Below are 27,895 nucleotides of genomic sequence, written 5' to 3'. Positions count from 1 at the left end.
GCATCAAAACTTGCGCTACTACTTGGGTTTTCCCTAGTAGTGTCACGGTACTACCGCTAGGGGTAGCGGTACTACCTCAAAGGGTAGCGGTACTACTACTTGCGAGCGCTACTAAAAAAATACATATGTGCCTACCACCACTGGACTTAACACGAGTTTTTGGTCCGGAGCGGAAGTAGCCACGGAAGTAGCCGCGGTAGTACCACTCCAAGCGGTAGTACCGCTCCCAAGAGCGGTAGTACCCCTCCAATGAGCGGTAGTACCGCTGCAGCCTTTTTAAGGACACCAAAACTGACACAACTTCAGCAAACAGACTCTGAATTCAACGAAACCAAATTTGTTGGAAAGCTAGCGACAAGGGCTAACACAATCTTGATAGAAATAACAATAAGAAGCAAATGAGAAAAGTCCCATAAGAAAATGGTTGAAACGCTTCCTCGAATAAGACCGGTAAAACCTCCAACACCGAAAACGCAATAGAAGAAGCATGTGAACTCCGTTTTCGATGAACTCGATCTTGTCAAGAAGATGACCATAAGCTCCAAAAATCACTAGGAGAAAATCAAAGAAGAACCAAGAAAGATGATGCAAACATGCAATGGTTTGAGCTCTCTACGAATGATACGTTCAAGCTACTTACTTGAGAGCCCCCCTTGATAGTACGGCAATCGATCCTATAACTCGTTCTCCAAACTACCACCATGAGACTGGTAAAATAGAGAACCTATCAAGGCCAAACCTTTGCCTTGCACATAGTCCACTTGAGCTAGATGATGACGATCTTGACTCCCTCAAGTTGGACCACCTTTCTTGATTGCGTTGGCTCGATGAAGACTAGATGTTTGCTCCACCATACTCTAATATGGCTGAGCCACTCTTTGGCACACCTTCACAAGTCCATTGACACCGCAACGGATGGCAATCTTCAAGGATGATCTCTTCGTGATGCTCCAGTTGAACTTGCACACCGCAACCTAACCCCACAAAGAACTCTCACGAATACCATGGGTTAGTACACAAAGCATAATGGAGAATGCTTACCATACCATGGGATCACTTGATCCCTCGGTACATCTTGTATGCTTTGTGTGTTCATCAACTTGATTCACTCTTGACTTAGTCTTGATCAACCTTGAATCTTTCCAACTCTCTTCATTTGGATGATGTCTTGAAGGTAGACATGAATGATCACACACTCTTCTTCTTCAAGACATGCTTGAAATAAGCTCAACACTCACATGACCAATCTTTGGATAATTCCTTGATAGCACCTTGGTCAACTCATAATCTCCTTGGATGATGTCTTTGGATAATTCACTCTTGACTTAGTCTTGATCAACCTTGAATCTTTCCAACTCTCTTCATTTGGATGATGTCTTAAAGGTAGACATGAATGATCAAACACTATTCTTATTCAAGACATGCTTGCAATAAGCTCAACACTCACATGACCAATCTTTGGATAATTCCATAATAGCACCTTGGTCAACTCATAAACTCCATGAAACCAACACATGAACTTCAAGAAAAGCCTATGGACAAATCCTTCAAATATAACTCAATGCAACCATTAGTCCATAGAGAACGTCATCAATTACCAAAACCACAAATGAGGGCACCACATGTCCTGTCAGTAATTACACGTGGGAACGACAAGACTTCACCAGAATCATACCATTTTACCTTTTTGAATAACAAGCCGAGCGAACTAACATGATCTTACGCGGCGGTCTTTCTTTCATCATGAGTATTTTCGTCTTTGAATAGAACACATTTTGTTGTGACAAGCCTCAAAGCTCTCACGCACACACTCAACCTAGCCACCTTTTGGATGGGCCTCGCCCTGGACGCAACCCTGAAGGCAGCCTCGGATTCTTCATCCTCGCCATCATGGAGGCGGAGTGCTGCCTGTAGATCGCAACGCAGCCGCCAGCTCCACTACGTTGGATAGTTGGGCACACACCATTGAAGCGGGAGAGCGGATGGTGGGACCACCGTCCATTGTTGTTGTTCTGTCTAGCGATTGTGAATTAGTCTGGAAAAACATTTTCGATCTTCACAAGGAAGGGGGGCGTTGGCCCCCTATCCATTGTGTCGAGGTAAGAGCAACTCCAACAACACCCCTTGCAGTTTCTCCCACTTGCAGGCCTGAAAATCGCCATACATACGGGTACTTCTCGACACCTCCGTTGGTTTCTATCGACTCGAACACCTTGATGCACATGGTGGGGATGGGAGGGCTGGCGCAGTCGAAAACCTATTGGCTCGATAGGGTGACAAGGCTTCACTAGTGTGCAGCCCCTCGATGGCGCCTACCGGCTACCGCCGTGACAGCCCATCAGGAGCCTGCGTGTGCAGGAATGGGTAGATATGTTGGCTAAGCGACGAAGGAACGCCAAGATGAAGGATGTGTAGTAGCAGTAATTCATAGGCAAGTAAATGAGCAAACGATATGCCGATGTCTCCACATCCACACAAACCAACCACCAAGACTGTTAATGGAGGCCACCACGCTGAGTATTGTTAAGTGCTGACATCGACATGAGAGGACAGACGAAAGTGTTTTCTAACCTTTTTTTTCTAGGACTAGTTTGATTATTTACCTCAGGCGCATACACTTACATAGACAAGCCAAGCACGAGCTCCCTCCATCCAAAATGTACCACCAGTCCCATCCTTGCGAGCAAGCATGAGGCCTTAGGTGCCGCTCCTCGCGTCGGCCGTCCTCACCGTCAAGCATCCCTGGTGCTCTCCGGGGGCGCATCCGAGCATTGATGGTGGTCTTCTTTAGAAGGAGATCCCTGGTGTGGACTCAGGGTGGACGAAACGGTCTGGTCCTTCGGCCCGGCTCGTGGCCCACCCGGTCCAGGCCTGCAAAAAAATCGCTGGTCAAGTCCCTAAAAAATGAACTGAAAGAACTTCGGCGCGGTCCGATCGAGCGGACAGAAGAACAACTTTTTTTTATGAATTCAGAAACGATAATTTCTATATTACGCATAAAAAAACAAATCCATTATAGGGAAGAGAAATGTCAAGAAGCCTCTAATGATCAACATAAGGGAAAGGAAGAAATAAAGACGCGTCAACTCGAGATTTTTTGGCATTATCATCACAAAGAAGATATTCCGGATTTTTCTTATTTGATATCTTCAAGGCAAATCGACCCAATTCAGTGGTTGATGAAGTTTTGAACCCTTTTTCTAATATTCGTTGAAAATTTTTGGGAGGCCCAGCCCATCAGTAGATCAAATTATTTAACGACCAAGATAAAACGTGGTGAACTGGTGACACTCAAATAAAAAGGGAAAACGTGGTGGCTTGTATGCCTTTTGATTCAACAACACTACAGAAGTACTCCCTCCGTTTTTATTTAGTTCGCGTATTAGTTTTGATCAAAGTCAAGCTTTTTAAACTTTGACTAATTTTATAAACAAAAATATTAACATATACGATAACAAATCGACATCATTAGATTTATTATTGAATGTACTTTCACATAGTATAAATTTGTTATGATAAATGTTTATATTATTTTCTATAAACTTGGTTACACTTTACAAAGTTTGACTTCAGTCAACTCTAATATGCGGAGTAAATAAAAACGGAGGGAGTACTAGGAATTGACTTTATCATCCTTCAAAAAAAATTTTTTTGCCTTTAGCAACATTGATTCACCCGCAAAAAAAAGCAACATTGATTGATGATTCGTTGGTATCCCTTGTAGCCATGTACAACCTGCGCCACGAAGCACGTACTACGTGCATCGCCATTGGGCATTGATTCTTACAACTGTTGAATCTTGATGGTGATGATTAATTAGTCGCCTACATATGGCAGCAGTATGTGTTTGTAATCCCGAACTAAGTTGTCGCAATGAAGCCCGGTATGGCGCTGCAGCTGATCCACGATCCAACAATGGCCTCCCTCCTCGCGGTCTCGCTCACCGCCGTGATGCTGCTCATCGCTGCCGTCAATAGATGCCGCCGGCGAAAGCCGCCATTGTCGCCTAGCCCGAGGAGCCTGCCGGTGATCGGGCACCTCCACCTGGTGCGTCCACCGGTGCACCGCACCTTCCCGCTGGTCCACATCCGGCTCGGCTCCACCCATTGCGTGGTGGCCAGCTCCCCTCGCGTTGCCGCCGAGCTCATCCGAACGCACGAGGGAAAGATTCCAGAGCGGCCGCTCACTGCCGCGGAGCACTAGTTCGCCTACGGCTCCGACGGCTTCGCCTTCGCTCCCTACGGCCCACACTAGCGATTCATGAAGCGGTTGTGCATGTCCGAGCTCCTTGGGCCCGCACGGACCATCAACCAGCTCCGTCCCGTCCGTCGTGCTGGACTAGTGTCACTGCTGCAGAGCGTACTCCATCATGCGACGTCGTCATCGGTCGAGGTTATGGATCTCACCGCCGCACTCATCCGGCTGTCCAACACGTCCATTATGAGGATGATGGCGAACACCGTGCCCGAGAGTGTCTTGGAGGAGGCAAAAGCGCTAGTGAAGTCTATGGCAGAGCTCGTCGACGCATTCAACGTCGAGAACTATGCAGCACTGTGCCGCGGCTGGGACCTGCAGGGCCTCGGCCGCCGGTCCGCAAACGTCCACTGCCGCTTTGACGCACTGCTCGAGGACATGATGATGCACAAGCAGGAGGCCCATGAGGCCAGGAGGAGGCATGGTGAAGGAGAAGGAGAGCCGCTGGAGAGCAGCAACGACTTGCTAGACATCATGCTGGACAAGATGAAGGACGACCCGGTGGGGGAGGTGAAGCTCACCAGGGAGAAGATCAAAGCCTTCGTCATGGTAAGATAAAACCTTTCCCAGCTAATTTCCTTGTTCTTTTGCTGTTAACTCTTATCGATCATACATGCGGATGTAGGACGTGGTCACTGCTGGCTCTGACACGGCGGCGGTGATGATCGAGTGGATGCTCGCGGAGCTGATGAACCACCCGGAGTGCGTCTGCAAAGTGCGCGAGGAGATCGACGCGGTGGTTGGCCGTGAAAGGATAGCCGACGAGGGCGACGTGGCGAACCTGCCCTACTTGCAGGCGATGTACAAGGAGACACTGCGCCTGCGCCCTGCGGCACCGATCCTACACCGACAATCGACGGAGCAGATGGAGATTGCCGCGAGCGGTGGGTTTACGGTCCCGGCCGACACGGCGGTGTTGATCAACCTGTGGTCCATTGGGCGCCACCCGGCCCACTGGGACGCCCCTCTGGAATTCCGGCCGGAGCGGTTCATGGCCGGCGGTTGTGGTCGCGCTGCAGTCCGTGCCGGCAGTTGTGATCGCGCTCGTGCAGTGCTTCGACTGGGCCATGATCACTCCCGGTGACGGCCATGCAACGCCGACAGTGATGATGGACATGGAGGAAGCCGATGGGCTGGACAGTGATGGAGGAAGCACCCCCGAAGTAGAACAATTGTAGTACAAAGCACCCCCGAAGTATATATCAAGGTCCTTGGACCAAAACATTTTAGCTTGACATTCTTCTCCTTCTCGGGGGTCTACTTGTGGTAGCAGACACGATCTGAGCCTTTGTCCTTACCAGTCCGCTCTTTTCTTTTGTTCATCCGGTGTTCGTTTCCCTTTTTTGTCAGTGGTGTTGTTTTTTCAATTCATATGGACATGTGATAAAATAGTGGGGGCACAGACATCTGTTTATGTCTGCGTCGACACAAGAGAGCATTTTGGCGTAACATTGTTTTTCTGCATTTTTTCTTTCTTTAATAACTCTTATATTTTCATTATTAATTTTCTCCTAGTTATTTGACTACATATCAAGAAACACAATAGGGCAAACCAATATGTGGTTGGACTTCTAGGAGGACAGTGGTATCCTTAGCTCATCATAAAATATAACTTAACTAGCGCAGGCGTTCGTCCGCCATCATCTGGCCGATCGGCACTGCTTCAATGCGGGTAGCCGCCGAAGTAGCCTTCTCAATCATCGTGCCAGTGTGAATGGCGGGCAGGTGGCTGGCCGATCAACAAATATAAATGTGTGTAAGAATCCCTCTCATCTGGTCACATCCATTCTTACTGGCATGCATGCGGCGCGGTGAGCGAAGCGATGGTGGTGTGGACAATGTTGTAGTAGTGCCGTGAGAGGAGAGGAGTGGTGCGGTGTGGTGTGGACGGTGATGGTGCCGTTTTTAAATACGCATGGCCAGGCCACCGGACAGAAGCCGGCTTCAATGCGGAGCTGGAATAGGCTTCTAGGCACCGTTTCGGCATTGAAGCTGCGCCGCCCGCTCGTTCGGTCACGTTGCTATTATCGACGTCAATGTTGTCTGTAGTCGCGTCCGCTCTAGAGCGGCCTGGCCGGCATGAATCAGCGGCGGCCGCTTCGCTTATAGATGTTTTTTTGACCAGCGTCGATTTTGGTCGGATGGGAAATGGTGGCCTGCAATTTTCGACAACCGGACGCGTCCCTAGACATATAAGATATTGTGTTGGATGATAAAGTGTGTCCGGACAGCTCGATCCAGACATTTAAGAGTGATTTGAGGGTCCGCGTTAGAGATGTCCTAAGCTATTTGATTTGGGCTGCAATTAGACCGTTTTCCACTGAGTGCCAGGCCATGTCTAAAATTAAGGGAAACGTTTGGAGCCGGGGCACCGGCCGAACCACTCGGCCGGTCGCGTCCACGCACGCTTCGCCTCAGCCATCCACCAAGCGACACGTAGGACGCGGGGCCATCCAAATCGTTGCTTTTCTTCAACTTCCCGCAGATCCCACCCCATCCCCGTCTCCCAGCTCCGCGGATCTCGCCCCATCCTCGTCTCCTGCCTCCGTCGTTGCAGCACGCAGCGCCGATGCCCGCATCTCCTGCCTCCGTCGCTGCAGTGCGTGAGTAACTCGCCGTTGGCCATGGAAGATCGATTCCCCGCCGGCCATGGATGTAGATCTCACTCCGCCACGCTTGCTGCCCCGCTCGCCATTGGATGCAGCAAGGTCGTTTGACCAATCCCATTTCTGTTGGTTGCAACTCCCATGTGCCTCGTGCTTCTGCCTCGCCGACGACGACCCGGGCGGCGATGGACGACACCGGAGGCTTCCGCGGAATCGTCGCACCCCCTCATGTTGCAACCGTTTAAAAAAAAGCTTCATCCCCCTAGATGAAAAGCTTCAACCGGATGTAGAGAAAGCTACAAGCGATCAGCGCCATCGCCGGAAAACTACAACCGTTGACATGAAATGCTACAACCTTTGATTAAAAAAGCTTCAACCGAAATGACACAAAAAGGCTTGACCAAGTGCTGCTAAAAAGAAAATAGCTAAAACTTTTGATAGAAAAGCTTTAACGGTTGTTGGAAAAAGCTCCAACCATTGAGAGAGAAAGCTACAACTAGACACTATGAAAATAAGAAAGCTTCAACCAGCGACGGCTGGAGGTGGAAGAAGATGATAAAATGCTGCAGTTTTGCTACATGCTTCAACCGGCATAGATTTTTGCTACAACTGGCATAGCATTTTTGCTACAACTAGCATCACGTTTTGCTACAACACACAGCCGGCGTGGCGGTTTTGCTACAACTAGCATCGTTTTTTGCTACAACCGACATAATGTTTTGCTACATCAATCACGGTCGAGCTACGACCCGCGACGACGACGACGGCTTTTTGTTACAACTGTCATAGGTATTTGCTACGTCCGGCAACGGGTTTTGTTACATCCGTTCATTTTTTTAGAATGCAAATGTTTGCTACCTGCAACGGTGAGCTACAACCAGCGACAATGGCGACCTTTCTGTTGCAACCGTGTCTCCATTTTGCTACGACCAACAACGAAAAATGCTACAACGGCCAATTATATTTGCTGGAACCAGTCAATCGCCAGCGAGGCGGAGCTGCATCCATGGCGTGCGCGGGCGGGATCCATCCATGGCGAGCGCGGACGGCGAAGCTGCATCCATGGCGAGCGCGGCCAGCGGAGCTGCATCCATGGCGAGCGCAGATCTCCGGCGAGCGCGGGCGACGGAGCTACATCCATGGCGAGCGCGGTTCTTGGGCAAACACGGAAGGCCGGCGAGGGCGCCCACCGGCGACGAGGGCGCCGCGGCGGTGCTTCAAGCTCGGCCTTTTTCTCGCGAGGTATAGCGTGGTCTCCACGGCGCTCGGGCTGTTGCTTTTTTTTTTAAATGACTCGTGAGGAGGAAGAAACGAGGGATAGATCTGACGGTCGTTGGGCCGGTGCGCCGGCGCCTAGCGTCGCCCTAAAATTAATCATTTTCTAGTTAGTTCTCTCAGGTTGCTTGTCTTCTCGTGCAAAAGAAATCAGCTAGTGGGAGGAACGAAATTAAGATATATATGAGGCGCAGACTACGGTTACCCGGGGCGGCCGCCCATATCTGCCCCTACGGCGGCGCCGCCGCTGATCAGTGGTGCCCGCGGCCGAGGTGGTGCTCACAACGACGCCCGTGGCCGAGCTGGCGCTGACGATGATGCATGTCGCCATGCTTTCCATGGCAGCGCGGCGGAGTACGAGAGGAGGCCCACGCACGTGCACGTGCTCACGTCTTGTATTTTGCAGGAGAGACCAAAGTTTTGCCCTTTGCCAAGTTGTCGAACTCGGCATAGGAAGCCCAGCCGTGGAGTAGCTGTTGCCACGTCTACCGTGGGCTCCACTATCTGTTTTTTGCCGAGTACTATTGCATGTGGCTACTGAAAATAAAATGATTGCCGAGTTTTTTTAGTATAAACCCAGCAATCGCAGACCACCGTCCTCGGCTGCTCATCCATGGGGCCCACCGGTCAGTCTTTGCTGACTATTTATCTAGAGAAACTCAGCGAACCTGAGGCACTACAGAGTTTCTGTCTTTCGCCAATAACCTTTCTGCTGGTACTAGGCAAAATGTGAAGTTCACCGAGTTTCTCTCGGTACCGAGTACAAAATTGAATCAAACCCGGCACATGCATTAGTTTGTCAAGCTCCCGATGAAACGAACTTGGCAAAAGATCGAAACTCTGCATTAAACCTTGGTGAGCTTTACTATATAATAATAAAAATAATAAAAAAGTACGGAAGTTCCACTCACTATTAAAGAAGCAACAGGATCAAATTTTATTAAAATTACTACCTCCATCCTGATTTATTGGTCCTAATTATATTTTATGCTAAATTTTGACCATAAATTTAACTAACAAAATGTTCATGCATGTCACAAAAATTATATAATTGAAACTAGGTTCAAATATGAATCCAACAATATAATTTTTGTTGACATGCATCAACAATTTATTAGTTAAATATTTGGTCAAAATTTGGCACAAATTACAAAGGAGACCAATAAACCAGTTCGAAGGTAGTACTTGCTAACAGGCATCAGGGGCAGCGACTTCTTCCTTAGGCATAGCAAAGTAGTTGTGTTCCTTGGGATAACAAGAATCTCAGTAGTAGAGAACATGAGGCTTTCATTCGTTCGCCCAGCACCCCGTGTCGCTCCCGCGAGCAGGCTTTCATTCGTTCGCCCAGCATCCCGTGTCGCTCCCGCGAGCGACCGGGGGAAAACCTAGCCACCACCTAACCCCTCCTCCCACCGTTCCTCCTCCCCTGCCGCCGCCGGCTTGCGCCGCCGGGCAAAGCCCGGTTAGCATCGGCGGCGGGACCTCTACTCCCTGTGCAGAAGTCCCTCTTCGGCTGGCACGGGACGGCCGGGGCGTACAACGGTGTTGTGCTTGCGTGGGACCGACGTCATGGTGGCGGGCGGTCGGGGCCGCATTTTGCCCGTTGTGGCGGTGCATCGGCGACCTGGGGTGTTTTCTGGCGGCATGGTGGTTCCGTGATTCAGGATTTGGCGGGGCATGCTGGTTGGTCTCCGGTTGAGCTCTTCAGACTCCAACCCATGGACAACGACGGGCGGTGCGGGAGGGCATCTCCGGTGAGATTCTTGGCTACATGTGGCGGTCCTCCTAGATCTCTCGTAGGTGGGTGGGCGGCTGCTAGTGGCTTCGCATGTTTCTGAGCCGGCGGCCTCGGTGGGGCTACATAGGTGTCCGGTGGGGAGGTTTGGATTGAGGGATGGGAGCTTCTGACTGTGGTTGAACCACCCATCGTTGGTGGGGGTCACCGGCCGTGGATGCATCTGCTCCTCCTCATCCCCCTTTGATCGGCCGGGTGTGGGCTGGGCGGTCGTGGCCGGCTCCGTCTGCTGGCGACTTCCGGTCGGGCCAAAGCCGAGGCCTTTGGTTGATCTCGGGGACGTCTGGATTTAGGGCGGTGGCCATAGCGGTGCGAGGCATGTTGGTCGTGGGCAGATTGCGCGCGCGGCTCGTGTGCGGGCGGGAAGCCATGGCTTCCTGGGCGGCATGGCTGCGGGTGGTTGGCGGAGCGATGGTACGACGGAGGGATAAGAGCACTGGGGTACATCACCTGCCCAGTCGGTATACTGGTCGACGGTGGCGGCGTTCGTGGACGCCGTGCTCCTCTTGTAGGCTCCGTCGGGGTGTTCCTACTCCTTTTGTGTTGTTCCAGGTCAAAACATGATCTTCAAATCGGACGGTGGCGCCTATCCGTGGTCATGCCCTTGTCGAAGGCATAGTCTTGGAATCCTCGCTCCGTTGTTGTCCGTCTCACCTCTTCCCGGTGGATCGCTCATCTTGGTGGTGGTCTTCGTCGACTTAAACGGATTTTCTTTGCTCATCTTGTAATTTGCTTGGTAGTCGTTGAGGGGGTGTGCTGGTTCCCGGCACTTTTGTATCTTGCTTTGGGTGTGTCTGTTGTGTGCCGTGGTGACGTGTATTTGTATCAGTTTGCTTGGATGTGGATGATGGTTCCTTTATAATATAAAGCGAGTGAAAATCCTTTTTCGTTAACCTATGATGTCTATCAAATAAATTTAGTGCACGAATATGAGAAACATATAAGGGAAATTTAAAATTAGCGGCAAGCATCGGCGGTCCTGCATACCGCATGCTCCTTGCTGATTGCTCGGTCATACTAATAGGATTTTTAGCTTGCAGTACACGATGAACGTTGCCGAGGAAAATCCTGCGCTGGGACTGGGACATAGGTGACTGGCGCAGATAGCGCGGAGGCTTCCATGGCCAACGTAGGTGGCACCGAGGCCAGCGGAAGAGATGCGGCTGGCACCGAGGCCACCGAGGCCAACGTAGGTGATCGTCCACTGGTGACAACTGCAGAGCCGGGCGATTTTAAAGCGGTAGTTGCTTTCATACTTCCTTATTTTCTTTTTGGTCCATATATAAATTTGCTTTTAGTCAAACGTACTAGATTTTGACTAAAATAATAGGACAAAAATCAACACTCTCAATATGAAATCAATATCATTAGATGTGTCATTGAATTAACTTTCATATTGCGTATTTGTAATAATATAGATGCTGACAACTTTCTATACAATTATGATTAAATTTTATGAAGTTTGACTTAAGACAAATCTTATATGCGAAGTGAAAAGAAACGAAGGAAGTACATTATAAAGCAGCCGGTATGTATAGCTATCATTGTGTGCAGAACTGCAGAAAACGAGGTCGCTCGGGGAGGCCGTGCAAGGAACGATTGTGACGGCTTGCGTACGAGGTCCCTCTCTCCTACTCGGGCCAAACTTAAATTGACCATCCTAGGTAGGTACTACCAGTACTATTGCTTGACTGAAGGCTCGCGCGGTGCTATATTATGGCGCCTCATCTTGCCGCCGTGTGTGGCCAAGAAAGAGACGAGGGACCTACTACGTACCTAGGCTTGGATCAAGCTATAACCCTGTTGTATTCAAGGGTGGAGTAGCTACTAACTACCACCAAACCAGCTAGCGTGTGTAGTGCATATTGCTCTATCGCCGGCACGACCACGTGAGATTTGGTTGCTTAATTTGCTGGACAGGGCGAGGATCGAGATCGACCGTGGGGATGGGGAGGGCGCCATGCTGCCAGAAGCTGGGGCTGAAGCAAGGAAAGTGGACCAAGGAGGAGGACGGCATACTTGCAAACTACATAGCCCAGCATGGTGAGGGATCATGGAGGTCTCTGCCCAAGAATGCAGGTAAATATGTGACTACTTAAAGCTATTTTCTTTGTTTGCAGCCGCAACCTATAAATAATTGAAACTTATTTTTCAGACACATTAGTTAACTAGCTAGATAGTAATCCGCCAGTTTCTAGTTAGTTATTCTTGATTTGTCTAGATACGGCTCTATCTAACACTAAGTGGTTGTTTGGATAGAGAGTAATTATCCTCAGTATTATCAAAACCCGTTTTAAGAACATTTTATAGGAAACCAGTTTTTGCTAATAATCTGTTAGGAAATCACGCGTAGAAGATTCTGTTTGGATTTACAGATCATTAAATAACGCATGTACAAAACCACGTTTTGGTTATCTTTCACGAGAAAACAGGATGGGTGTGATCGTGTTTGCATGCAGGTAGGGCACAGCGGGAAAACGCAGCAGCTAGAAACTAGGAAGTAGGTTGTTGAGTTTAGGATAAACGTGTTCATACAAAAAGGACTAATAGTCGTTTTCCCAAAAACTTGGGTTTTTGGGTGTTACAAGAATCGGTTTGGGATATCTATGAGTTAGTTATGCAAAACCAAACAAAGTTTTAGTTTGTTACGCTGCTAGATGAGTTTAAGAAAAACTAGATCTCTAAATACCCGGTATACAAATAACCCCTAAAACTGTCTAGATACTGTTAGATCCTCTGGATTGGGTAGGCTAGATGATTCGCAGTACTTTACCTTCACTTTGGCTCGAGGAGCTCTCGGTGTCGGCCATGGTGACGGTGGCCGATGATGGCAGAGAGTAGTGGTGGTCCATGGTGAAGTGGCTCATGGCGCTTCCCATCGCTTCAGTGCCTCCCTCCCGATCGGAGTAGGGTTAGGAGTGGGGAGCAGTGGCGGAGACGAACCTCGTAATTTGTGTCGTGGTCCCCACCTCCTCTAAATGGCACTGCGCGACAGGGGCCCACCAGCCTTGCTTGGGCTGGACACCCCCAATCAGGGCGTGGGTCAACGGTCCAATGGGCCTGGGAAAGAGATCAATTTAACAGATACATCTATGTCTAGATAAATCTAAGACAACTGATTTAAAACGGAGGTAATATTTTTTAATCTCTTCCTGCTTCCGTAAGTTGTACATATACAGGGCTACTGAGGTGTGGCAAGAGTTGCAGGCTGCGGTGGCTCAACTACCTGAGGGGCGGGCTGAAGAGGGGCAACTTCTCTAAGGAGGAGGACGATCTCATCGTGAAGCTCCATGCCACCAATGGCAACAGGTACCAGTTCACTGATGTCTTAGTTATAGGTTTCTTTTGTCAATTTGCTATAGGGCTTATCATCCGATATAAAACCTTCACTGGTCTTATTCATCTGCAAAGACACGGGAACAATGGGGACAATTAGCTATAGGTTTCTGTTGTCAATTAGCTATAGGTTTAATCATCCAACATATTACCTATGTCCGAGTTACTTGTAAATTTGGGACGGAGGGATTATAATACTAAACCTACCTACGCACGTTATGTTATTTACGGACGTATCCGCATCCTACCACTAAATCCATCCCTGATTTTAACTAATAAATATAATCCCCATGATTCTACCATGGGCCTCCACGTAATTAAGCCTTTAAACTCGTTTCGTCTGGAAAACAAATCTGTGGATCTACCATTACTCTCTTTTCTTGACAATGTAATGGTTTCATTCGTCAGAGAATAGCATTATCATTTACAATCAGGGATGGTATAAAATCAGTCGGGTCGGTGTCCCGCAGAGATAAACTTTTGAACATGTATGCTACTTTTGCTAAGAGTCTGCCACTTGCTTGGTTTGCTTCACGGTAACAAAGTAGTGAATTGGACCTGTCGAAACTCTTAATCGTAGTACCTATATTTCTTTTTCTATTCTGAACGAAGATCACCCTTTTTTTAATATCTGGCTATCCAGTTGTTGTCCGTTGGCCCAGCAGGTATAGTGCAGCGCCCACGTGTCTTAAATGTTTAACAGTGTCTAGCTTATAATATACTTATATGCTGACTGCTAAGATCAAGGGCTCTACTACTAGACTACTAGCAGCTGCCCCTCTATAATCTACACTGAGCTTTCTGTGCTGTACAACAAACCCTAGCCTTTTCTTTCGGCCTCCACATCATTACGATGCACACAACCATCTACCTATTAAAACAAGAGACAAATGACTCCCCCATGATCACCCCCACCCTCAATGGCCGACGCGGCTCTCTCCATAGGAGGGCAAACTCTGAGTTGGGGCTCCCGGAGTGCCAAGTGGCGCACCTCACGTCCCCCTGCTCGGATCACTGCCCCATCATCCTACGATGTGCGCGGGAGACTAGGGTGCAGACCGGAAAGACGCGTAGATACGAAGTTATGTGGGAAAGAGAACCGGCACTGACGGAGGTAGTTGAAGCGGCCTGGAAAGCAGCCGGTGCAGAGGGCCACCAGGGCAATATCAGCGCGGCCCTCCGGTCGACATTGCTGGCGTTACACAAGGGGAGCAGCAAGAAGGTGGGTAACATCACAAAGGAAATTGAGAAATCCAGAACAAGATTGGAGGAGCTCACCAATATGAATGCAGACCATAATGAGATACAGAAGGAATCTGATCATATGAACGAACTGCTATATAAGGAGGAAATGATGTGGCTTCAACGATCGTGAGTAGAATGGCTAAAGCATGGTGATCGAAATACTAAGTTTTTTCACCGCAAGGCCAGGTGGAGAGCACGCAAGAATAAGATCAAGGGGCTGCTTGATGCCGAGGGAAATTACCAAACAGCTCATCATGTTATGTCAGGTATGGCGCTCGCCTATTTTCGGAACCATTTTGAAGCTGACCAAACTTTGCTCCCTGAGACTGTAGTGCCGCTGTTTGAGGAGGTGATCACGGCCGAGATGAATACAAAGCTCTGTGGCCAGTTCTCTGAAAAGGAAATCAGTGACGCGTTATTTCAGATTGGTCCCCTGAAGGCGCCGGGACCGGACGGCCTCCCGGCCAGGTTCTTTCAGCGCCATTGGAGCATTCTCAAGGATGATATCATTGCAGCAGTTAGCAAGTTCTTTGCTACGGGTATTATGCCGGAGGGAGTAAATGCCACTACAATTGTCCTCATTCCAAAAGTGGACAACCCAAAGATGATGACGGAGTTTAGGCCCATCAGCTTATGCAACGTGGTGTACAAAATCATCTCAAAATGTCTGGTCAACCGGCTCAGGCCTATCCTTGGTGATGTGGTGTCTGAGGAGCGGAGTGCCTTTGTCCCCGGGAGGCTCATCACCGATAATGCCCTCATTGCATTTGAGTGTACACACTATATGGTAGGAAAAGGACCCGGAGAGGAGTTTTTGGGCTTACAAGCTGGACTTGTCAAAAGCTTACGATAGAGTGGATTGGAGATTTCTCGAGCAAGTGATGCAGAGAATGGGTTTTGCGACCCAATGGGTGAAGTGGATTATGGCATGTGTCACCTCGGTTCGGTATTGCATAAATCTTAACGGAACCCTCTCAGATTCGTTTGCACCAAGCACGGGCTTTGGCAGGGAGATCCCCTTTCCCCTTTCTTATTTCTCTTAGTGGCTGACGGTCTTGCTGCCATCTTGCGTCAGAAAGTGCAGGTCCAAGAGATCACGCCCGTAAGGGTCTGCCCAAGGGCACCCAGCATCCCGCATCTGTTGTTTGACGATGATACTTTGCTATTCTTTCGCGCAACTGCAGCTGAAGCAAACAACGTCAAGGAGGCACTGAATTCTTATGCCCGAGCTACTGGCCAACTTATCAATCCGCATAAATGCTCCATCTTGTTCAGGGAACACTGTCCTGCTAATACTTGAGAGGAGGTCAAGCAAGTGTTGGGGGTACAGCAGCATAGTTTCGAAGAACGCTACCTTGGGCTACCCACCCCATCCGGACGCATGACCAAGGATAAGTTCCAGAACTTGCAACAGAAGTTTACAAAGAGAATGGTTGAGTGGGACGCGGCACAAATGCTAGCTCAAAGCGGGAGAGAAGTCTTGATCAAGTCGGTGGCCTTGGCGATCCCCACATACATTATGAGTGTGTTTCGCCTCCCCGCCTCCACCTGTGAGGATCTCATGCGGATGATACGCAATTTCTACTGGGGTGTGGAGAAGGGCCAGAAGAAGATGCATTGGAAGGCGTGGACTCACCTGATCAAACCGAAAGCACAAGGAGGTCTCGGCTTCCCAGATCTAAGGCTCTTCAATCAAGCGCTACTGGCACGACAAGCTTGGAGGCTGCTGTCCAACCCAAACAGCTTGTGTGCGCGGCTTCTAAAGGCACGGTATTATCCTAATGGCGAGCTGGAGGATACAATATTTCGGACGGGAGCTTCCGCTACGTGGCAAGGGTGCAATATGGTTTGGAATTGTTGAAACAAGGGCTTATTTGGTGTGTGGGGAATGGGGAGTCCATTCGTATATGGCGCGATAGGTGGATCCCGAGGAATGGCTCCGGCAAACCTATCACACTGCAGGGCAGATGCAGATTGAGGCGAGTGGCGGACCTCCTTGACAACCATGGTGCTTGGAGGACGGCCGTGATAAACCAAGTTTTCTACCCGGTTGATGCGGAAGAGATACTGAAGATAAGAACGTCTCCCCGGTTGGGTGAGGACATTATTGCATGGGCTCCGGAGAGAAGCGGCACCTTCACGGTTCGGAGTGCTTATCGACTAGCTCTGGAGGTTCGTTTGAGGCCTTCATCAGTTGCGGCGAGCAGGGCACCGGACGGGAAACGGGCCGTCTGGTCTTTTATATGGAGGTGCCCTGCTCCTCCCAAGGTGCGCACCTTTGTTTGGAGACTCGTCACTGATTGTCTACCCACCTGGGTGAACAAGAAATGTCGGGGTCTTGAGGTTTCTGACTTGTGCCCTCTCTGTGCTTCCGTGCCGGAGGACACGTTTCACGCGTTTTGCAGGTGCCCACGGACTGTCGGGCTATGGCAAGCTATGGGAGAACACTGGCACATCCCTGAGGTACGGTCGTTCAGGAGGATGGGGTCGGAGTGGCTTGCCCAAAGCCTCTGCGATCTCCCGGACCGGGAGCGGCTGGAGATGATGATGCTGCTATGGCGCTGTTGGCATGTCCAGAATGAAGTCACGCACGACAAGACGCCGGCCCCTGTCGAGGTTTCTTGCCGCTTCCTGTTGAGCTACGTGGAGTCCATCATCGGCTCGCAGAACCGGCCGGAGGCTGACCCGGTGAAGGGTAAGCAAGCGGTGGAGTTGCTGCACACGACATCGCCTACTAGGACGCCGACGAGCATCCCGCCCCCTGCCAGATGGTCACCTCCCCCGACGGGTTGGGCCAAACTCAATGTTGATGGGTCCTTTTGCCCCTTGACGGGATCGGCTGGAGCGGGCATGGTGCTTCGGGACAGCTCGGGCACGATCATCTTCTCATCATGCCGCCAACTTCGGACTTGTGCGGATGCACTGGAGGCGGAGTTGTCCGCGTGTATGGAGGGTTTAAACCTGGCACTTCAATGGACACCTCTGCCGGTGGAGATCGAGACTGATTGTCTAGTTGGCTTCAATATGTTGAGGGGTAACAGTGTTGACCGCTCCCGTTATGCTATGTTGATAGATCAGACCAAACGCCTCATGATGGAAGGACGAGAAGTGAGACTAGCTCACGTCCCTCGTGATCAAAATAAAGTTAGTCATTTGCTTGCAAACTTTGGTAGAGTAGAAGAGCGCACTGCTGTGTGGCTCGGTTCTGGTCCAGGCGATGTGCCTGATCTTTGTAAGCAAGACTATCAGTCAGGGTAATCAATAAAGCTTTACCCTCTGCAAAAAAAACAAGAGACAAATGGGCCACCACATTCATCTACATATGATAAAATTTATGTTTCACTTTGATTGTAATTGTTGGGGAACGTAGCATAAATTCAAAATTTTCCTACGTGTCACCAAGATCTATATATGGAGTCATCTAGCAACGAGGGAGGAGTGGATCTACATACCCTTGTAGATCGCGCGCGGAAGCGTTCAAGAGAACGGGGTTGATGGAGTCGTACTCGTCGTGATCCAAATCACCGATGATCCTAGCGCCGAACGGACGGCACCTCCGCGTTCAACACACGTACGGAGCAGCGACGTCTCCTCCTTCTTGATCCAGCAAGGGGGGAGGAGAGGTTGATGGAGATCCAGCAGCACGACGGCGTGGTGGTGGAAGTAGCGAGATTCCAACAGGGCTTCGCCAAGCGCTGTGGGAGGAGGGAGATGTGTCATGGGAGGGAGAGGGAGGCGCCAGGGCTTAGGTATTGTTGCCCTCCCTTTCCCCCACTATATATAGGGCCAAGGGAGAGGGGGGAGGCGTAGCCTTGGCCCTTCCTCCAAGGAAGGGTGCGGCCAGGGAGGAGTCCCACCTCCCCAAGGCACCTAGGAGGTGCCTTCCCCCTTTAGGACTCTTCCTTCTTCTTATCTCTTGGCGCATGGGCCTCTTGGGGCTGGTGCCCTTGGCCCATATAGGCCAAGGCGCACACCCCTACAGCCCATGTGGCCCCCCGGGGCAGGTGGACCCCCTTGGTGGACCCCCGGACCCCTTTCGGCACTCCCGGTACAATACCGATAATGCGCGAAACTTTTCCGGCGACCAAAACAAGACTTTCCATATATAAATCTTTACCTCGGACCATTCTGGAACTCCTCGTGACGTCCGGGATCTCATCCGGGACTCCGAACAACTTTCGGGTTACCGCATACTAATATCTCTATAACCCTAGCGTCACCGAACCTTAAGTGTGTAGACCCTACGGGTTCGGGAGACATGCAGACATGACCGAGACGACTCTCCGGCCAATAACCAACAGCGGGATCTGGATACCCATGTTGGCTCCCACATGTTCCACGATGAGCTCATCGGATGAACCACGATGTCAAGGACTTAATCAATCCCGTATACAATTCCCTTTGTCTATCGGTACGACACTTGCCCGAGATTCGATCGTCGGTATCCCGATACCTTGTTCAATCTCGTTACCGGCAAGTCTCTTTACTCGTTCCGTAACACATCATCCCATGATAAACTCCTTAATCACATTGTGCACATTATGATGATGTCCTACCGAGTGGGCCCAGAGATACCTCTCTGTTTACACGGAGTGACAAATCCCAGTCTCGATTCGTGCCAACCCAACAGACACTTTCGGATATACCTGTTGTGTACCTTTATAGCCACCCAGTTACGTTGTGACATTTGGCACACCCAAAGCACTCCTACTATATCCGGGAGTTGCACAATCTCATGGTCTAAGGAAATGATACTTGACATTAGAAAAGCTTTAGCATACGAACTACACGATCTTTGTGCTAGGCTTAGGATTGGGTCTTTGTCCATCACATCATTCTCCTAATGATGTGATCCCGTTATCAACGACATCCAATGTCCATGGCCAGGAAACCGTAACCATCTATTGATCAACGAGCTAGTCAACTAGAGGCTTACTAGGGACATGGTGTTGTCTATGTATCCACACATGTATCTGAGTTTCCTATCAATACAATTCTAGCATGGATAATAAACGATTATCATGAACAAGGAAATATAATAATAACTAATTTATTATTGCCTCTAGGGCATATTTCCAACAGTAATAAGAACAGTCAATACTAAAAGATGAAAAAAGTTATGTACAACATTTGCCTGGCACGATCAAACATTATTGACATGTACAAATCAATCAATTTGGGGAGCATATAGATCTATCTGCAGCAACAATCTGTCCTGATGCAAATAAACCTTATCATGAGCACGTACACAACCAGGTCTAGCAATATAAAGGAATACACATGCATAAAAAAATCACATACCTACAAGGTAAAACTGGCCTCCTGGAGACACATAAAAAACCTAGTAGGGCCTAGACTGGCTACCATAAATAGAGATACATTAGAAAGTTATAGATAGACTTGTAGACACGTTTCCTCATACGAAATGGCACAAAGAGAGACGTCATGCAAATACTAGCACTCATGGCAGGTTCACGTACATGCATATCACATAGCAATCAGGTAAGCTACCCAAAAAAAACCAAATGATAAGTGCAACACATGTGACACGAAGCAATCTGGCCTTGACTTCTTTACAACTAAAATCGTCATCCGAAAGGAGAAACCAACCCCAAAAAAACTGAAAGTTTCCATCCTCGCGTCACTAAACTTGCCACCAAAAACATTTGGAGTTGCCATGTGTTCGTGTCACACGTGTGGCATTTACCAGGTTCCAAAAAAAAGATTCAGGTATGTGCACATGCATGCATGCAAAGATATATTTTTTTGCGGTAGAATTAACAAACAGTTTGGATCAATCCGTCATAAACAAGGAAGGCACCAAATCTGTCACTTTAAGCTAAAATCAATTCATATCCATAGAGGTCAGTACGGCAACTACAGTGTGACGCCATAACACGCAACCAGCGACAAGCGGTTCCTCATATCTCACAACCGTCCACATATGACACATCAATTCATATGTACTAAGTGAGGGCTTGCTGGGTGAGCTTAGCGTATGAATGACTATCTGTCTAACGTTTTTATCTACAATTTTAATAACAAAAATAATACTCCAATTGTGTTATAAAAAAACTCATGCTGGGGCACGTTCCTTTTTTGCGTATCATTTAAAGATTGCTTGCCACTCGTTCCTTAATAGGTGAAGAAGAAAACATGCCTCTCAATTTACGTTGACGGTTCAACATAGTAATTTTAAGGGCATATCAGTTCTTGAAAAAAAAAAACACCACCACGTTCTTCCACATAAGCTAAAACATTTGATCCATTTATTACAAATTTTGATGGATGAGATCTTAAAAGTAACATCTCTAAAATTTGTACACTTATATATAAACTACACAAGGATGTGATGGGGTGCCCTTACAAAGAGAATTGTTGAGGAAATCGTTAACTGGTAGCTGTTCGGTTGGCTGGCGAGTAGGGAATTAATGGGCTAATTGAAGTTAATCGGCAAGTTGGACAATTTATCAGTTTATCGGCTACTTGATGACCCTATGAGTACGGATTAATCAGCAAGTTAACAGGTTAATCGGACGTATTCTTGAACAGGAAGAAAAGTATGTGACATGTTAGGATACAGCATATGTGTGCTAACCACAAATATGAGATGATCACGTCAAATACTTAGGAAGCGGTCTGACTAGATTGAAAAAAGGCCAGCTGGCCGACCCTAAAAAAGGCTAGCTATCCGATCCTCAGCCAGGAAAATAACAGTCCGAATAGTACTGACATCAGCAATAAAAAGTAGCGACTATCTATTTAAACATGCACGTCAGGATCATGTAAAATATTATATTATAATTTCTACTGAAATTTATAGTTTGAATTTGCGAATTAAGTATAGAAGAGAGAGTAGAGTAGTATCTCGACGTTTACTCCACAAATCATATACTCCCTCCGTTCTGAATTACTTGTCTTAGATTTGTCTAGATACGGATGTATCTAGACTCATTTTAGTGCTAGATACATCCGTATCTAGACAAATCGAAGACAAGTAATTTGGAACGGAGGGAGTAAAACTCTAGAATTCTTTTGTACTGAAATTAGTAGTTTAGTTTGTGAATAAAAGATGGACGGTAGAGTAGAATGATGCATTTAAGGACCAAAACAAACATGCATTGCATACTAATGAATAATTAATGTCGACCTAGAATACTAAGATTATATAATAGGATACAATAGTGTAGGAAAAGATGTCGCATGTGTAAGACCAAGAGCAGAGCAATATTTGAGTTTCATGGTCGATGAGAAGGTGGGGAAGGTTTGGAATGTATAATAATAAATGCATCTATGAGTGCGGGTTTTAATGCATGCAAGACATGGGGTAGGAGGGTAGATAAATTGTCCCAATGTAGTTCCATTGTGATACGTGTGTGAGCAACAGATCACATGGAAGCTAATATTTAGCTTAATGCATTCATAGGTAAATTATGTGGGGCACCTAGTTTCCTCTAACCCGTTAGTGTAAGCACCCACTAATGTATGTTGTACATCCCACGAACAGATTCCTTTCCAAAAGAGAATTGCATGTTCTTTCCTCCCTGTCAATTAATTCCTTTCCAAATATATTTCTTTATTTTCTCTTTCATATATGTACACACTCTACTATCTAGTCAACAATACAGTGTAACATGCCTCCAGTACACTAACTTGACCTTCTAACCTTCTTGTAGTAATATATTTTCTGGGCTACTATATTTTTAGGTATCATATACTCACACGACATGACGTAGGATCTACGTACCCTTCCGGGCCTGGATTTTACATGCAGCTACCTTATAAAACGAGTTGTAATCAGAACTTTGGGTATCTATCTAGGTGACCTAAAATAAATACAATATACCTAAAACAACTAATTGGCATGCCTCACCAAAATAATATAGCAAAAAAATTACCTTACTTTTGAATTAGAAATTGTGGCATAACTAGATATGATATGGCCAAAATCAACTTTTTATACCCGGGGTACTTAGAGTAAGAATAATATACCTTCAACAACATAATTCCACACCTCACAACAATGATATAAAAAATAAAGTTATTATCGGATTAGAAAATGCACTAGGAGAAAAACGACCTTTAGTCCCGGTTCGTAAGGACATTTAGTCTCGGTTCTGAAACCGACACTAAATGGTGGGGACTAAAGCCCCCCCCCCTATAGTCCCGGTTCAACACGAACCGGGACCAAAGGCCCACCACGTGGCACGAGCCTGCGTCGTGGTATGGGGGACTAAAAGAATTATTGTTTGCATTTTTTTCAATTTTGTTGGCAAAAAAATTGATTTTTTCCGCCGATTTTTTATTTTCTGAATTATTTGATGATTTAGTCCCTAATCACCTCTCATAACTGCTCAAGTGTACATCACGCATTCCGAATCATGCAACTTCCCGGCCGGTCACCCATCCTCTCACTACTCCAGCATGAGCACGCATAACTTCCGAGTTCTATTCCCCCTAGTTTCCAAGTCTGCGCTTGTTGTTTTCCGAACAAATGTAAGCTGTCAATCCTATTAACCCTCAGGAGTTTAGCTACCGATGAAGTCACACGTTTCACTGTTTGAGTTTTAGTAACACTAATATTTCTTGAATAAATAGTTTGACCATAGTTTGAATAAGTAGTTTGACCACAATTTGACCATATTTAACCAAAATTCAAAAAAATTGAAATTTGAGCATAACTTTTTTTCCTATTCGTATTTGAGGATTCTAAAAATTTGCAAAATGGCCTATGGTCGTCGAAATTGGAACCGGATTTTCGTGCTGAACATTTTGATATAGTCATTTTACTTTTTCATAATACTTTTTTGTAAAACATGTCAAAATTTATGTTTTTAAATTTCCCTAACTACTAGATGTAGTAACATAACTATATCTCGAAGGATTTTAATTTTTGAAGTTTTTATCATCTTCTTTTGGGACTTTTTCAAAACTAAAGGTTATACCCCTTTAGTCCTGTTTTGTGACATAAACCGGGACTAAAGGGGCTCGTGGGGCCCTGGCCTGACGCCAGCCTGCCACCACCCCTTTAGTCCCGGTTCGTGGCACGAACTGGTACTAAAGGTTCAACACGAACCGGGATTAATGACTGCCGCCCGCCTAACCATTGGAACCGGCACTAATGGTTTGATTACAATCTGGGACTAATGTGTCTCGCATAAAGTAGTTTTTCTACTAGGTGGCATAACTAGTGATTTTATACTTGCAGACATATTGAAGGTAAATACATGTTATTTCTAGGTCTGTCTACCACAAGTAACATCCAGGCTTTTTGAATTTCATTTTAACTGGGGTATACATATATGCCGATAATTGGTATGCATGACCGACCAGTACATAAATCAAGACCTCACCAATTAGACACATAGTCTAATATGTCACCTGTAGACTACCTTGCCTTTAAAAAAATCATAATAAAAGGGCAAGTTAATGTCAAGTGGCTTTTTTCGTATATTTTGTATATTTAAATTTTGAATTTACTATTCCACGGGTGTATCCATGTCCCTTTCTAATGCCATTCTATATTCGGTATCAAATACCCCTTCTAATACCTATCTTTGTCGAGTATCGAATACAACACGTTCTAAGAACCTCCTAATAGAAATTAAATTTAGAAAGAATCAAGCTACTCTTTCGGGTTTGAAAATATTGTACATACCCGGTCGACGTATGTACCTATAGTAAAATATGGACGTATGTACCTCCAATCATACACGTATGAAATAAATGTCCAGAACATGGACGTTTGGGAAATAATAATGATGCCTTAATTTCTATATTTCTCTCTCCAATTTATATTATTAACACCTCTCGACAAGGAAGAATGACATGCATGGTATTTTTAGCTTGCTTCTGAAATGTTACCATGCATGGTGTGCTCGGTCATGGTTAATGACATCCATTTATGATTACCGCTATAGTAATTGTTTCCAAGTTATGTATATGTTTCCAAATCAGTTGTGTGTGATGGATTGACCCATTAACCTATATACCATTATAACAACGTGCCTCTTAATGAAATCGAATGGTGGAAAAGGCTGGGAGCTTGGGGGTAATAAAACCAACGAGGAGGGGAGTAGATAAAGAGATCTCCAGGTTTATATGCAAATATGAATGACAAATATTTAGCTTATGTCACGATGGATATTATGCAAATTGTCAGCACATGCAACACAAGATTAAGTAACATGATTTATTCATTCTAGTGGGCAAATCAAGAAAATAGTAAATCCTACCACATAAAACAACGGGTCACAATGCTAACAGTCAAATAATATTACATTAAGATAAGAATGCACGGAAGCATTGATCGAGATATTGCACTAACATCAATACAATATCACTAATACAGTGTGGGTGAAGAAAGGGAACACGAATGCTTACATGATGTATTCATTCTTTATGCTCAAAACTTGTTGACATTGAATCATAAATATGCAAATTAAGAAGAGAGTATGTTCTATCAAATGTTAGGAAATTACCTATCAATAGTTATAATTGATATTAGTAGAGTTTACTTCGGCCAAGGTCATTCCGTGTAGCACCATCATTCATAATTTCATATACAATAAGCATACTAATGACATCTTAAATATAAAACAATATTTATAATGACATAAAATCTAGCCATGTAAATGCGCGTGTCACTCCGCTAGTTTCATTAATTATTAAGTAGAGTAGAGAACAGAGACAACCACTATGGAACCATTACAAAACAAGAAATTAACACCTACGACGAAGTCGGCTTCTTCCTCAGCAATGCCTCCCAGAAGCGTCAAACGTCTTCGTGCCGTTGTTATCAAGTCTGACCTAAAACGTCGCCTTCATGTGTAGATATCCGCCCCTTTGCTTTTAGCCATGCCATTTAAATATCTCTAATTGACGAGCATGCACCTTGTTGTACTTCCTGACAGGTGGTCGCTAATCGCCAGCCACCTACCAGGGCGGACCGACAATGAGATCAAGAACTACTGGAATTTGCATCTCGGGCGGCAGTTCCACAGCTTCAAGCAGACATACACTGCCAACAACAGCACCACCATAACCATTGACATCAACAAGCTTTCTGCCACCAACAGGAAACGACGAGGCGGTCAGGCGCCAGGTCAATTGCCAAGGAGCAGCACGAAGAAGCAGCCAACACCTAAGCCCGCCAAGCCGCAGGATGGCTCTAGCCCGATTGGTGCCACTTCATTAGCATCATGCCTACCACAGGGTAATCAGGACCAGAACCAGCCCATCAACATCACTGTCAGCCATACTTTTGGTGAGCCCTACAGTGGAAATGGGATATGTCACATGGTCAGGGACAACATAGACCAGAATGGTGGTGTCCTAGAGCCAAACAGTGCAATAGATTGGATTGAGCTCTTGGAACCGAACAACTCAATGAATCATATTGGGCTTTTGGAGGACGAAAGCGAGATGGAGGCCCTATTGTCAAGCATGGACTTGACAACTAGTGGGCATTCAGTCATTGAGCATGGAGGCCAGTCTTGGTTGGAGGATCTCCTAGACATGGGGTGGGAGGGGTTTGCATCCCATCTTTGGGGCCAGTCTGCCCAGAATGATCTTCTCCAGACTACTATGCCACATGCAATGACAGGCTCCGAGGTGAGGGAGTTCGAGCAGTTCGTAAGTTGGCTCCTCTCTGATGAGTTCTAAGAAGATCCCAGAACGCCAGAGTAGCCACCGCCCATGGCAAAGTAGGTTTCATGTGTGCTAGTCCTCGGGGCCTCCGTGTGATGGTGCTAGTGTTGGAAATATGCCGTAGAGGCAATGATATTATATTATTATATTTCCATTTTAATAATTAATATATTATATTTCATGCTATAACTGCTATGATCATGGAATGTTGGATTCAGTGAAAAACTCATATGCATGTGTGGAATGATAAATGGTAAAGAATAGGTTCATAGTCTTGCCTCTAAGACTGGCTCATGTCTTGTTGATGATCATGTTTTTCGGATCTTAGGATATTGTTAAGTGTAACAATAGTTCTAAAACAACACTGAGAGTATGATGTTAGAAGAATGATCATATTGAATCGACCCAAACTTGTTTGTTATACTTTAAGATAATATCGTCTGAAATCAATTGTTATAACACGGAGTGTTAATTAACACGTGTTTTGTTCCTCGGATCATGAGAGTATCATAGTCACTTTCTACCATATGGTGGACTTTGGTGTTGCTCGAACATCATTTGTAACATGGTGATCATAACGATAACTTATAGGTTCATCGGATGGCGGCGTATCATTCTACAAGACATAAAAGGGCTCACCTTGTTACGCAAGTTGGGAGTGACTGATGTCAATAAGGAAAATGTGCAAGAGTTGTGTTCAGCAATTGTTCGTCTCGGCGCCTAGAGCTGCTGTGTCAATCCGGTCAGAGGGGGTACCAGATATATGTGGCTGATTGGAGAGAAAGTTCTCGTTCCCGAAGAAACCCCAAATTCAAAAGTTGTGCGGTAACCCCACCAAACTGCCGGAATGGGTCCAAGGGCTAAATAATCTTGTGAAGCCCAAGCTATGCAGCACTAGGCTTGTGTCTGTCGTTGCACCATGGAGGTCCTTGGGAATATACAAAACCTTGCATCCTTGTATCACCTGCATAATTTTCTCTGGAGCTTGATCTACTTCATCTTAATTTCTATTCGTAGATGTTCCCGAGCCTTGTCATGCTGGAGCTGGGATACCTTAGTGAGCCTTGTCATGCAGGAGCTGGGATACCTTAGTTCATTAGACTCGGTGTTCGGGGAGGGAGCAACTCTACACGTCGCATATATATTGAGTATAGTGCTGCTGGACAGCAGGTCAACTCTCTCTCTCTCTCTCTCCGCCTGTCTGGGACCCACATGTGAGTGAGCGCGAGGAAAGAGCTTGAGGAAAAATAGAAGTTGAAATTGCAAGCGCCATAAGGAGTAGAACACGCAACCATCGAGAACATATGTTCGCTCGCTCACACGTGCTAGCCAACTCACCTGGCGCTATTGCTCGTAATTAATTGACTATTTCCTTCTTATCTATCTATCTATACCTATACTAATTAGGCTCTTCCTAAAGGTTCCCACATCTAGATTAAACCATCCAAACCTAATCTCAAACCCATCCATTGCTTCACCGAACTCCCATAATCTCTAACCCAGCTGCCACCCTCCCTCTCCTGATTCGTTGATGGTAATCACGTCCTTTAACATAGCCAATACCTATTCTCTCCTAATTCCTACATGCTTCACCACGCTCTTATGGACGCAGTCTGGCAGCGACCTGCAAAACACGGTTCCGCCCGACTGACGCGCATCCGGTGCTGACGACCGTAGGGGCAGCGCACAGGCGAACCCGGCCAAAGAGCCACCGTATGCGAGGGAGGACCTGCAG

The 27,895-nt window shown here is 46.8% G+C and overlaps 1 protein-coding gene and 1 pseudogene across 1 annotated transcript; both read left to right on the top strand.

The window, feature by feature from the left end:
- Window positions 1-3,885: 3,885 nt before the first annotated feature.
- Window positions 3,886-5,432, top strand: LOC123038198 (cytochrome P450 93G1-like; annotated as a pseudogene).
- Window positions 5,433-11,876: 6,444 nt separating this feature from the next.
- LOC123191045 (myb-related protein P-like) lies at window positions 11,877-26,175 on the top strand. The gene is made up of 3 exons (XM_044604107.1): window positions 11,877-12,009; window positions 13,110-13,239; window positions 25,425-26,175. Exons 1-3 carry the CDS (start codon window positions 11,877-11,879, stop codon window positions 26,173-26,175), a joined length of 1,014 nt encoding a protein of 337 aa, XP_044460042.1.
- Window positions 26,176-27,895: the final 1,720 nt, after the last annotated feature.

This window comes from Triticum aestivum, chromosome 1A (assembly GCF_018294505.1).
Source record: "Triticum aestivum cultivar Chinese Spring chromosome 1A, IWGSC CS RefSeq v2.1, whole genome shotgun sequence".
Taxonomy (NCBI): domain Eukaryota; kingdom Viridiplantae; phylum Streptophyta; class Magnoliopsida; order Poales; family Poaceae; genus Triticum; species Triticum aestivum.
This window is presented reverse-complemented; position numbering and strand designations above follow the sequence as displayed.

What these genes read in the sequence shown, in the direction of transcription:
- LOC123191045 (XM_044604107.1), top strand. Translation starts at nt 11,877, where the DNA reads ATGGGGAGGGCGCCATGCTGCCAGAAGCTGGGGCTGAAGCAAGGAAAG. An exon ending in GTCTCTGCCCAAGAATGCAG is followed by an intron (nt 12,010 to 13,109) that starts GTAAATATGTGA and finishes GTACATATACAG; the next exon opens with GGCTACTGAGGTGTGGCAAG. An exon ending in CATGCCACCAATGGCAACAG is followed by an intron (nt 13,240 to 25,424) that starts GTACCAGTTCAC and finishes ACTTCCTGACAG; the next exon opens with GTGGTCGCTAATCGCCAGCC.